At 37.7% G+C, this 14,025-nt stretch overlaps 1 protein-coding gene across 8 annotated transcripts in view; it reads right to left on the bottom strand.

Moving 5' to 3' along the window:
* The window catches only part of mta3 (metastasis associated 1 family, member 3), a 188,536-nt gene that overhangs the window by 42,830 nt on the left and 131,681 nt on the right, over positions 1-14,025 (bottom strand). For 7 of the 8 annotated variants that reach the window (XM_052012144.1, XM_052012141.1, XM_052012137.1 and 4 more), the window contains exons 13-15: positions 10,672-10,823; positions 9,656-9,878; positions 1,747-1,836 (exon numbers count right to left, since the gene is read on the bottom strand). In XM_052012144.1, the coding sequence (XP_051868104.1) occupies positions 1,747-1,836; positions 9,656-9,878; positions 10,672-10,823 (465 nt within the window). Of the gene's footprint in view, positions 1-1,746; positions 1,837-7,610; positions 7,737-9,655; positions 9,879-10,671; positions 10,824-14,025 lie in introns of those variants that run through there. The other variant, XM_052012145.1, reaches the window with a different exon arrangement.

Below are 14,025 nucleotides of genomic sequence, written 5' to 3'. Positions count from 1 at the left end.
CAGACACGGGGAGAACGTATAAACTCCTTACAGACAGCGGCTGGAATTGAACCTGGATTGTTGGCGCTGTAAAGCATTACGCTAACCCTTACACTACCATGCAGAAATCATGTCACATTTAATAAGTTAAATGAGCAGTGAAAGGGAAGAGGAATGCATGGTTATGGGAACAATAAGTACACAGGATTAGGAAACTGCCAGAAAGGAAAAACACTGCACATTGGATAAGACAAATAGTATGTTTCCATCTTCTAATGTTTATTTACATTATTAAGGCTCCCTGTTCTCCTACTGCTGCTACTCTACACCTCAAGGCAACTGTGATGACCTGCACTATCAATTTGCTCCCTTTCAAAGATGTTTCATCTCTTCCCACTCTACAACCTCTACCTTGCATAAGTAATTGCACAGAGATAAACAACATATTGATATGCTGCATATGGAATATGCTCTGAGGGTTCATCTTAATTTAGGTTTCTTGTGCAATTTAATCTATATTTGACACAAAAATGATTTTACATACCAATTGGATGTACTTCTAAATCTGGCATCTCATGAGAAAATGACCCACCACTGGTACTGGTGGCATTCCAGAGCACAATACTTTGTTTTTTCTTAATCCAGTCACACTCCCATGCCCTCCCCAGTTACAGATTCTTCACCCTTCTGGCCCTACGTACAAACACTTTCCTATACACCTCTCCACTTTTCTAATTCTCTCCCCTCTTTCAACATTGTTCTTTGGTCATATGTTGTTACATCTAACTTATTATCTGTTAGTGTTCACCATTGTGAAATGCATTGGGGTTTTATAATTATTCTAAATAAAGTACTGCTGCTGTACGTTGAATTTGTTATTAATGTCCGCCATGAGCTCATTTAGATTACACTAAACTTATTTATCCTCAGCTATTACACAATTATAATTTTTGACATGTCTTTTGGCAACTAAATTCTCTTCATTTGTATTCAATATGCTCGAAAATTTTAGTTTGATTACCTAAAAGTCTCTTTTCCAAAGAAAACCAGCTCAACTTTCTTCAATTCTCATAATGTAATGATACCTGGAAACATTTTTATTGCTTGCATTTGTACCATCAAAGGGAACTCTTTTTTGAACTTGTAAATTGTGAAATCCCTGAATAAATAATAAACATATAAGCAAAAGACAATTTTTTTTTGTTTGAGCAGGAACATCAAAACATCAGTGGATGGTATTCCAGAGCGCAATACTTTGGTGTAAATCTTTATTTCCAAAGGTTTCTACTTCTGGCATTGCAATCATATTTGTTACATCTTGTGTAAAAAAAAACTAGAATTCATTCATAAAACAAAATCACTCTACAAAGAATTGTTGAATACATAAAAAAGTTTAATTCTTTGGAGAGGGTCAGTGGACTAAGTGTCTTTCAAGGAACCTGGAAAATTATCCCATTCCTTATTTGAGGTATTCCTAAATCTGATGCACTGGAAAATTTGTTTTAAATGCTTAAATATTCTATTGTCTTGCACACCATTATTTTCCCAATTACATAGTTCTTTTCTGAAAACTGCACTTCCTTTTTTATTTAAATAACTTAATATGAGAATAGGTTTCAGGGAAGTAAGTAGGGGAATGGAAGTGAGGGAATGGTCTGAGAGCTGGCATTAAACATCTCCTATATTGTGAGAAAATATGAGAATGAATGTACATATTCAATTCAGATATATTTTCAGCTGTATTTTCCCAAAACGATTAGCACCCACCTAGATATTTGATAACACTTGCCAGAGGCTTCCTCAAAGGTGCTTTGATATTCAGTGGTCTTTTCATTGCATCTGGAAATCTAGCAGCACCTGTAGACAAAACAGGAAACATCTAATGTACATGCAACAGCTGCCAGTAACAGACATGTTGACAGCATTCTCCAAGGAGAATTATTTAAATAAAAAAATTTTCCATTTCTTGTACAATCAAATAATGAACCAAAAATTATGTGCATTTTTTCTATCAAATGCAAAATTTAAAAGAATTCCAAGTTAAGAATCCTCAAAAGCACATTCAACGTGTAGCAGGTTATCAAATGTTCATCACGGTGCTACCACTGCTTATCCATTCTTCAATTAAGAATGATAAAATTAAACTTGTTACCATCCTTGATGAAACATAACCAATTAAATTTATATTAGAGCAATAAAGACTGTATATTGTGGTAATGGATTCAGGATAAAAACAAAGGCTGTTTTGATTTATTTGGCATTTTCAACAAGTGGCGAAATTATCACCAAAAATTCATCATCCTATCCCTCCAAACCATGCAACCAATAAAACAAGATTCCACATGTACGTGCGAATCCAACCTACACAGGAATGAGACTGTTGTTATGACAAATTATTGCCAAGGAGGAATATAAATCTGTCAAAAAAAGGCATTTTATTTTGTATTTTATGAACATGCAGTTTTCAATAAGATGCCCCTTCTGTCTGTTCAAATGTTTATGTTTTCTTAATCTAGTGCCCAGGTCAGCACTTATTACTAACTAAAACCTTTAATCTAAAGCTTAAGTGCAAATCTAAATTTTGCGTTTCTATATTCAGGCACAAAATCTCAACATTTTCACTCAGATGCAATTAAGTATTCCCATGAAGCCAAATTGGTTTAAAAAAAAACATAGATGAAACTGGTATACATACATTAATACTTCGCAGATTCCTTTCATCATGTTTAACCTACGTGCCTGTGATGCTGCCACAAGCAAATTTTTTCTGTTGTACCTGTACCTCATTGTACTTGGGCATATGACAATAAACTCAACGACTTGAAACTCAGCTTAACACCTTAGCATGTCCCATGTTTGAAACCTTGTTTCTTGTTATAATTAGAAATCCTTTCACATGGAACTTCACACATTTATGGAAAGTCTAAATCAAATACTTCATAGGTAACCCCACAATCTACTTAATCTGAAATACCCTGACATAAATCGAGGATGTTCATCAGATGACATCTTCTGCCAAATACATAATTTAGTGCTTTATGGGTCCTAAACACTATTAACCTGCTCTCATGGTTCCTACAGCCTCTATAGAATGTAAGTATCCTTTATGTCCATCAGTGCCTTAAATAGTATGTCAAATTCACCTTATTGTTGGAAAGCATCCTATCTGGATGTATCACGGCTTAGTACGGCAACTGCTCTGCCCAGGACCGCAGGAAGCTGCAGAGAGTTGTGGACACAGCCCAGCGCATCACGGACACCAGCCTCCCCTCCTTGGACTCTGACTTTGCCTCTCGTTGTCTTGGTGTAGCAGCCAGCATAATCAAAGACCCCACCCACCCGGGACATTCTCTCTTCTCTCCTCTTCCATCAGGTAGAAGATACAGGTGCCTGAGGGCACGTACCACAAGACTTATGGACAGCTTCTACCCCACTGTGATAAGACTATTGAACAATCAGATCTCTTATACAATGAGATGGACTATGACCTCACGTCACTTGTTGTGACCTTGCACCTTATTGCACTGCACTGTCTCTCTAGCTGTGACACTTTACTCTGTACTGTTACTGTGTTTACCTGTACTACATCAATGCACTTTGTACTAACTCAATGTAACTGTACTGTGTAATGAGTTGACCTGTACGATCGGTATGCAAGACAAGTTTTTCACTGTACCTTGGTACAAGTGACAATAATAAACCAATACCAATACAAAGTAGGTAGGTGAATCCTTTGTATCCTTCATCATCAAGTTTCATTACTTGAAGTTGTGGGAATCTAGCTGTGTGCAAGTCTGTACCAAAAATGGAAAGAACAAATTGCCAAGGCCAAACAGAAGCTAGTTAGATGGAGTGATTGCTCTCTTACTATAACTGACAAAAACATGTCGAGAACATACAATGTCTTGAAGTGTTGCTCCACATGACCTAAATTAGGCCCTTTCCCCGAAACACCTCTGCCATAATCATCTGAGCTATCTTCTATTTCATTTGGAGGGTGAAGATTGCACACAGCCCCAGAAGAGGGGAGGGGTAAAGAACGCTGTCCCCAATCTACAACTAACCCTAATGACCACTTTCCTACATGGCCATTTCAGAAGGTGCCTGAGGTTCTAGCTGTCTCCACAGAGAATGCTGTGTCCAGGCATGTTGACTGAGCAGATATAGGTTATCCCAGGTAAACTAGACCACCACTCCTCACCTCACCAAAAATTCATTGTGCCTGTGTGGGCCCAGAAGGTGAATGATAGCGAGGAAGGCCCTCCCTATGCAATCCTTCCAAGACAGTGAAAACCTCATTACTACTGCAAACTGCCTTTGAGTTTGCAGCAGGAGAGAGATGATTACCTATCTCTTTCTGGAATGCACCTTTGCATGGAAGAGGTTGTTAACGATGCATTGGTATCATCCCCAACAGTTCAACAACCCAGGACTCTATGCTCTACCAGTTATTCACAGGTTCACTCAGCTAGATAGACATCAATTGCTCCTAGAAAATGAAAGAGGCCCTGTAGTCCAGAAGGAACTATCCATGACTGAGTTTAGCCAAACACCAAATTTCAAAATCCAAGGACAGATGCTGTGATATCAAACCAAGCATGGTGCAACACATATGAAGGACACATGGCAAAAGGCCACTTTGTAATCCATTCCATCATACCTCCTCTGCAGACACAATGCAAGAGGGCAAAGAACATGCAAAAGGTTGCTTGTGTTTACATGGTGTGAATATGTATGTTTTTTTACAGAATTATTTTTGATTAAACAAAGTATATTTGCACCTGACAGGGTGCACTACAGTGACATGACAGTAGGGCACCAACAACTGTGCATGAAGCCCTCCAGTGAAAGCTCTAATTGGCACTGAAATCCGAAATCTCAGGCTCAGGTATTCAGGTCTGTGCTATGACGGTGGGGGGATGTGGGCATTGGAGCCCAGCATTTATATTGGGTGGACAGGGAAGAAAGGACAGTTTGGGTGGGGAGAAGTGGGGAAGAACCAGCTGACGGGTGGGATGGAGGAAACTGGCAATTGGTGCTGAAGGTGGGGGCCATTGTGAAGGGTGAGCGGTGTGTTTGACCTTGAACTGGAAGCAGGAAAGCAGCAGTTGGAGAAGCAGTTTGAGGTGCAGGAAGACCAGCACTTGTTGGTTGTGGGAAGTGGTGAAATTGGTTTGGGAGACAGACAACACTGGTCTGGCAACATTCTGCAGGGCATGGGGAATTGCATTTGGCCTCATATCATGGGAGGGGCTAGCGATTGGGATTATTGGTGAATGGGTGGGAAGGGGAATAGTTGCAGTGCAGATGCCACTTCTGTGCCAAGGCTGCGAGCTCAGTGATATAAGTTTATATACATTGTAGATCACCCATTCCAGCACTGTGCAGTAAACACCATACTGGAGAAATAATTTAAAAACTGCAGATACTGTTAATTGAAAATAAAAACAGAAAATGCAGGAAGCACTCAGCATGTGAGGCAGCACCTTGACAGATGCCACCTGACCTGTTAGGTAGTTCCAGCAATTCCTGTTTAAGACTATGTTACCACAGGAGTGCCCACAAAAGGTGTCCACAGGACACTGTGGTCTAAGTTTAGCCAAATAATCCAAGGAAATGAGCTCACCTCATGCAACCCTTAAGTGGAAGTCACATTAGGGCCGCAAGGTGATTGAGGGCAGTAATCTCTTCGCCAAATTTTCTGAATGATGCAATTCTATTCAGAAATGGGGGTCACTGTATTTCACTCCAGAAAAAGAACAATTTTTCTTTGCATAATACTAATACAAGAGTTAAAACTTTAACTGCCCATGTTGCAAAAACCTATAACTAATTCTGAATTTTCTTATCTCTCCATTACAATAAATCCTTCTTCAAAACTGCATCTTGTTCAAGGTACATAATCTAAGTAACTTGCATATATTTTTGACACCCACATGGTTCATTGAAAGTATTAGAATTCTTCATACAAAAATCTCTGGACTATTATAATGATATTATTTTAAGTAAATATGCTGCCATTATTTAATAATTATGTGACCAGCAACTATAGAACAGTCAGCTTTCAAAAGTTACCATATTATACACAGGACATCAGCAGTATTTCAACTAGTTTACCTCATTTTAAGTTCTTTTTGCCAGGAAGTGAGTAGAACTGCAGAGTAATAATGCCTTAAAATATGAATTACAACATAGAAATTCTACAAGTGAACTGAATACCCAGAGATGAAAAGCAGAGTCATAACACTGGAAAAAGTTATTCCATTTTGTCCACCCCACCAATGCTTTCTTTAGAGCTCCCTATACTAATCAATATTTTGGAGTAAAATTAACATGATGCTATCAGGAATTTCCATGGTTAAATGCTGTAATCCTGAATTACCTATCTGAACTGGCATGTTCCTCCAGGAGCTCGCTACACTGCAGCATTTCCTAGTGATGTGCCATTGAGGTGAACAGAGTGTATGAAGTTGATGTACTTGCATGGTACAGGTCCTCCACAGGTTACAACAGGGTTCAGTTTCTGAGAACTGTTCGTAACCTGAACAGTTTGCAAGTCAGAAAAGTGGCCACCCGGCAATATATTTAAGTATAAACACTGATCTACCAAAGGCAACGTGTAGTTAACCTAACCATTCAGATATTGCCACAAAGTGAGTTCCCACACGGCAGAAGATGCCTGCAGCCCCACAGCAGCTGGCAAATGCATCCCACCGGCCTCTCAAACGCTTGTTTGTATGTACGGGCTGTACAGAAGTCAAGGGTTAGTAACCTGGGGTGGACCTGTATTTTGTCACTCAACATGCTAGAAAAAGTTTCAGCTTTTTCCATTTCACTGTGGGTGGATAATAACACAATAAGTCTTAATTATTGACAATCTGATCTGTGCAAGACTTAAAGAAAAATTTCTAAGCATTTTTCTCAAATTAACACTAATTTCCTTTTTTTTTAAACTTGCAACAGGAATAAATGCCCAAATGAGAAGACACTAGGTAGAATTTACATCAATGAGTGTTAGTTATTTCAAAATAACAATTCTAATATTTATAATATATTAAGATCTGGACAAACAAGGCTAAAAGCCTGGTCATAGAATTCACTTCTTAAGCAAAATATGGAGGAAAAAAAATACCATGAATAATTAGCTATTCAAATCAACACTATGCAATTTAGCATGAGGCCCTTGGATTAATCGATTTTAAAACAAAGCACCTTAATTAGGAATAGTCCTTGGGTTATATTGCTCTGAAGCATAAATTCTGTTCAATGTCCTTATGTATTCTTACTTGCTATTCAAACAAAAAAATTGCTTTATTTACTTTCAGGGTATTATTTTCCAGCAATAATATGACGCCTTATTATCTTGCATCTTATTAAGAAAATAGGTTAGTGAATGCATTCAGCAAGAAAACCATTCCTGGATTGTATGCAAGGAAACAAAATATAAATCAGATTTAAAGAGGTTGCTGACAGCAGAAAACATTCAGCTTATTCACACACTGAAGATCACTCCTAAGTAAACAAAATTTTCTTTACACAATGCATACTTTGATTTTATCACTCACAATTATGTTACCAAATGGTTTTCCTAGGCTGCCATATGCGTTCTTCAATTATATAATGAATGCTTGAAAATATTATTAATAATGTGTGTTGCTTGAAATTGCTTGAAATGTGAAGACCAGGAGTAAACAGCATCCATTCTAACATCAGATGTGCATTTCTTCAACAGTTCTTCTAATGTCCATTGCCGGCTTCTAATACAAATCAGATAACAATAGCAGTTGTCGACACCATTTTACACCTCAGTGACAAAGCCAGCACACGTAGATGGCAATCCCTATCAAGTGTCTTCATCGAAGGTTTGGCACATTGTAAATGAACTCCAGGAGCTACCTCATCTACCTCTAACAGCAACAGCACATTAATATGGAGATCTGCCTAGAACAGAGTGGAAAATGGAACCACTCTGTTTTAATTTCTCCTTCTGATCCTTTCCAGGCATTGGAAAACTAAAATATCTCAAATGTAATTGGTAGTAAAGTTTGATCTTAATAAATTTCACAAGAAGTTGGCTGCTTTTATATGCTCCATTTTTACTTACCTGGTTAAATTGGAAAAAGTAGAATAACTGATAAGTCACACCATTACCATCTCTTAAACAAAATATACTGGATAAACTGCTGACATCTTGCACTTTCAAAGTCCAATTAAACTATTCATTTACATGCACCAGCACATTTTCAGTGATCCTCTAACTCCTGTAGAGTTCAACGTATTCAGGAAATTTGTGTTGAGCTTTTCCATAATATGAAAAGCATATTTCAGACATCCATGTATTGTTGAATTAATTGGTATTCAGTTGTGATATTACAAAATGTCAGCTTGTTCAGAATAATTACTTGCATGTCCCATCTTCCAGTTCTTTCCATATTTCATAAATTGCCAATCAAGCAATCTCTACATTGGAAGAATAGTCTGCTGTCAATCAGAGGTTTTACACAATGTGGAACATTTACGAAGATGATTGCGATTATGTATTATTAGAAATTGCATGCATCATTTTAAAGGAATCACATGATTTACTACAGGCACAAATGAAGAACAATAAACAAAAGTGCAGCTGCAAAAGGTGCCAATCATTTTCTACTAATGGGTTATCACCCAGATGCCACTTGTACATGGCTTTCAACATTGAAGTAACACATAATTGTCATTAGGTATGGAAGTTGAAAGCATTTTGGAGGAAACTCTGCTGCGGTAAACTCTTTATTTAAGGCTTCCATCATAATTTTCATCTTGCAAAGTACGCTGAATATTAGTTGCAGAATATTCAGCACCATTTGTGGAAAAGATGACCTAACAGCACTACAACTATAGGCATTTTCATAATGACTTTTTTCTGCCTACAGCTAGATAATTGCCAGTATTCTACTTCATGTCATTGTTTTGATTTTTATCCTTCGGCTTTATGGAGTCAAATTCCATTTCTAAAACCTCACATATAGCCCAGGATAGTTTGATTGCATCTAAAGCAGCAGATGTGAAGCATAATAGTGCCAACTTAAAGAAAGAACGTCTGCTAAGATATTTATTTTGCAATCATCCCAGTTGATTAATAAATTTTGTTCTTAATCAAAAACTGTATGACCAAATCAAAATTAGAGCTAGAGGAGGACAGTACAATTTAAGGGAATATACTTGACCTTTTATGAGTCAAAATATATTTTAATACCTTAATAATTCATGTTTTATGTTAAGACAAGGACTATTGGAATGCCACCAACATTACACATTAAATCTTTATGTATTTGTTTAAATATTATGGGGATTAAGTATCAGTACCAATTAACCTTAGGAATGTTCAAATACTTTTTACATTATTGTGAAATAAAAGTATGATAAAGTAATATGACTGCAAACTTTCATTTTGATTTTAATTACAATATAAATTACATATTTTGACAAATATTCTTAAAATTTTGGAGCAGACAGTCTTCCTTGAAGTTGCTTACAGAATAACACAAACAGCTACAGAAGGCTTTTGAGCAAATTCAAAAAAAAATCCACACAAATAAATAATGTAGTAAGTCATAAGTTCATTTATTGCAAACAGTGGGACAAGGAATGGTTGAAAGCATGGAAAGTCAAAGCTAAGAATTTAAAAAGTTCTTACATTCTGCCTTAATGGCAGCACAGTTAATTGGAACAAATGGTCTCCTTGCTGCCTGTTTCAGCTGCAAAATACCTCTGCAGACATGTCTGGCAAGTTTTGTAAGACGCGTTGTCTGCAGAAAGAAAGACTGGCGTGTCTTCAAAGTAGACTTTGGACTATCGATATGCATTGGCACACCATGCCCTGGTTGACCATGACGAAAGATGCCTCTTAAACGTGGTTCCTTTTTAAAATGTAGAGAAAGAAAACATAATCAGTAAGTGAACATGTTACATATTGAAAAATAAGATGGTTACAATCAACAATGTTATATTTGTAAATCAAATTGGTAAACTTGAATCTCTTAACAGCTGAATTTACACAAAAGAATCCTTTTTGAGGCAGCAGAGATGATGAACATTAAGCTCCCCCGTAGTCAATAACATGGACTGCTGTCAAAAATCCTTTTATAATGGATTTCATTTTACTTTCGAGATTCAAACCTGATCAGCTTGATCAGTTTATAGTTCTATTTACCATGTGTCAATGTTGCAAAATACACACATTTTCATAGCTGTAATATATTGATAATGACAATTTTACAATGATGTAATGTCACAGTCATATCTGAAAGCTTTATAACCATCCCTAAGTGAACATTGCATTCTGAAGCTGGACATTAACTTTGTCAATATTAATATACTTTTAAGAGATTGCTTTTTTAAATAATAGAAAGATTACAAGGCAATTTTGTAATGAACTCTTCGGCCATCTTATATCCAGCTTTTTCCTTTTAAGGAAGTGAGAGAAAAATAAAGTGGTTTTCCATTCCAAGATCAAAGGCAGATCAAAGTGCTATAATTCTGTGTCAGAGCAAACAATGGGTTATTAGCAATTACTTGTCTGATATAAATAATAATTTTCTGAGAGAAAAAATATCCAAAGAAAACTGGTTTGTTGACTACACATAAATGGTGTCGATAGCTAGTCACAATCATCAGCATAATTTGGGAAATTCAGATCTTTTAGCTTGTTACCGAAACGTCATGTGGTGGTGACATTTTTTCTGCTTCTGTTCGAGTAGGCATCTTTAGACCACCATACTTCTTCCAGTATGTCCAACATGAAGCACAAAGTCTACATTGCATATTAGGAGGTCCCCAGGAAAACCACTGTTGAGACTGCGTGGCTGAAACAGTGCAGATTGAAAAACAGAAGTCAATCATTCCAATTATGAAAAGCTTTGAACATTGAGCTGAAAGAAGTTATAATCTATTAAAATTGCAGGTTTATAAGAAATTGCACTAATTTAATACCTTTCTAATTTTGTGATCATTCCAATAATTGTGGGCTTACTGAATTACTTTCTGTCAGATTGCTTTAAACTTAAAATACAAAATCAATAATCAAAAATGAGTACGCATCCCTGTCACAGGTAAACTTGATGGCACAAATTCCACCAATGCTTGCAGTAGATTGAAATCTGATCAACATCCTAAGTTGGTAAAATTTCTTTATGGTTTTTCTTTTGCCAAATTTTGCTCCTGGAATAAACACTGGTCACATAGATCAGAATGTTATCTGTGCATCCTTGAATCCTGATGGATTTGAACAGGGTAAACTAAATTTTGGCTTTGCCACCTTCTCCATTGTGGTGAGGAAATTACTATATACTTCAGCCTACTGGCCCCTTTGTGTTTTTGTTAGCAGTTGCCAACCTCTCTGCAGATACGTAGACCCTTGTCTTAGCAACGTGATATTCGAGTGCATGTTTAATAGTGAGTTGCATGGTACAAATAACAATTGTGTATTCACACACCCTCTGTGAACATTACTTTTAATAAGAACTCACTTAAATTTCTGCCAAGTCTTCCCTCTTTCAATAAATTCAGAAAAGAATCCAATGTCAGACTCTAATACCAAGACTTTTCTGGCCTGTCTGACTAGGATATAGGACCAACAAGATGAGACTTCTGACTGCCACAGAGAGACGCTGCCAACTTGCAAACTAGGGTTGAGTAAAGCATAGGAGGAAAGCACTCATCATTATCGCTGATTGAACGGGAGCAGAGCTTTGCTGTGCAGGTCGCTGGTGTAGCAGAGGAATGTCAACTTGCCAGGGTCCTAACCCAAAACGTTGACTGCCTCCTTTTTTCTCCACGGATGCTGCCTGGCCTGCTGAGTTTCTCCAGCATCATCATGTTTTCCAACCAGCCATTATGCTGCCAGCAAAAATTGAATTTTGGTACTTGTACTCTGACACATGCAAGATCACTCTCTGAAATACCTCCTCAGGCAGTGATGTCCGCGAATAAGGCAAATCATTGTTGCCAACCTTTCGACCTGCATTTGATAGTCAGGAATGGCAGGAAATGCAGAACAGAGCACACTTCCTGGATTATCATCACAGCACAATGCACTTGCCATTCACAGTAACGCACACATTCAACTATCAGTCCCAGGACATCGGGGTTGTACGTGCTGAGTGCATCCCAGAGTCACACAAATTGCTGGAAATTCTAGGCTTAGACCTCTTGCTCAGCCTTCAATCAACATGGGAATATGCCAGCCAAAGATAAAAAAAATCAAATAGAAAGAATATTGCACACAATCTACACAAAAAGAGATGCAGTGTTCTAAAATTACTTTGTTTGAAGATCACCAAGACAGCTCGTCTGTCTATAGTCACTCTCTTGAATACTAAAATTGCATTAGGGATATCTGAAATGACATTTACAACAAATACTCAAGAAAGGAGTAATAGTCTCAAGGGATAGCCATTTACGACAAAGATGACAAGAACTCTCCTCAAAGGATTTTGAATCTTTGTGATTCGCTACCCCAGAGGACTGTAGATGCTTACTTGTGAAATAAGCACAAGAGAGAAGAACAATAACCTCAGTGTCATATCTGACCCCAGATGAGCTTCGAACCACACTCCATGCCATTATTAAGTCTGGTGATTTCTACTACCGTAACATTGCCTAGCTGCTCATCTGGGCTTACCTGTTGCTGAAATCATCATCAATACTATTGTTACTTCTGGACTTAATTTGAAAGCACTCTTGGCTGACATCCTATTCTCTGCACTGTAAAACTGAGGTTAACCAAAATTCTGCAGTCCAAATCCTAATATGCCCCAAACTCTGCAGGATAATTTCTATTATGCCTCTACTCACCATTTATCTTATTCTTTCTACATTGAATCCCAATTAAGCAATGCCTCGATTTTTAACTTCTCGTCCTCCATTTCAAAATCCTCTGTGGTTTCATCCCTTTTGTCTGCAACATCCATAAGCATTCAAAAGATATATGGACATCTTAAATTCCTCAACCATCTTTAAATTAATTGCTCCACTTTTGGCAGCCATTTTTGCCAAGTGAGCAGACTCTAGACATCTTTCCTTATATGTTGCCACTTCTCTTTCCTCCTTTAAGAGGCTCCTTAAAGTTCCCTCTTTGACCACATCTTTAGTCACCTGGCCTAAATTATCTGGCTTAACATCAGTTTTAATTTGATAATCCTCCTATGGGTGTCTTGTATGTCTTGCTCTGTTAAATGTGCAGCCTGAATGGAAGCTGTTTTGGTCTTTTGGACTGTAAAGGAGTCCAGGAAAACAAGGATAGCGTGTAAAAGTGGGATTGAGATTGACAAGATATGACATCATTGAATGTGTGATTAAGCACAAATGGCCTGCTTCTGTTCCTATTACCTATGCTCTTATGTTTTATCCTGCATATTTTTTTTTTACAATAGAGACAAATACAGTGCAGGTACATCACAACAACATATCTCCATCTGACAGCTTTGAGTTATGGACTATATTAATAAGAAACCCCAGAGTAATGCTGAAAATGTCAAACTCATATCAAAAACTCCAACATGCACAAAAGAAATCATCTAATCAGCAATGCTATTTTATAACCTCTTTTTCACTTAATTAACTGAGCAGAAGTTCAGGGCTCCTGAGCACAGGTAGAAGTTCAGCCTTCTGCTCAGCTGCTTAATGATTTCGGAACACCTACACTATAGCACTGAACACTTCAAGCCATCCAGAAGGAGAATGCTGACTTCCACTTGCCAATCAGGTGAGAGGTGGCTTCCAAGTGAAAGACTGTGTCCAAGGTCAAGTGACCTGCAAGCTCAGGTAGCTTGGCTGTTCAGGGGAAGACTCTCCCTAATATTTCAGTCAGAGTTTTTCAGAGCTCCTGTACAATGTAGATTTGCCTTTTCCTCTGCCCTATAACCTCCTGATATCTAGGTCACCTCTTGCATTTCCCTTTTGCATTCACCTCCTGCACCTTAATGTTTCTGTCCGGCCATCTGTTGTCATCAGTAGCAAGTTATCAGGATTTTGTACTGCTTCCTCTCCAACATCCCGAAGAGACAC

The sequence above is a fragment of the Pristis pectinata genome, chromosome 3 (assembly GCF_009764475.1).
Source record: "Pristis pectinata isolate sPriPec2 chromosome 3, sPriPec2.1.pri, whole genome shotgun sequence".
Lineage (NCBI taxonomy): Eukaryota > Metazoa > Chordata > Chondrichthyes > Rhinopristiformes > Pristidae > Pristis > Pristis pectinata.
This window is presented reverse-complemented; position numbering and strand designations above follow the sequence as displayed.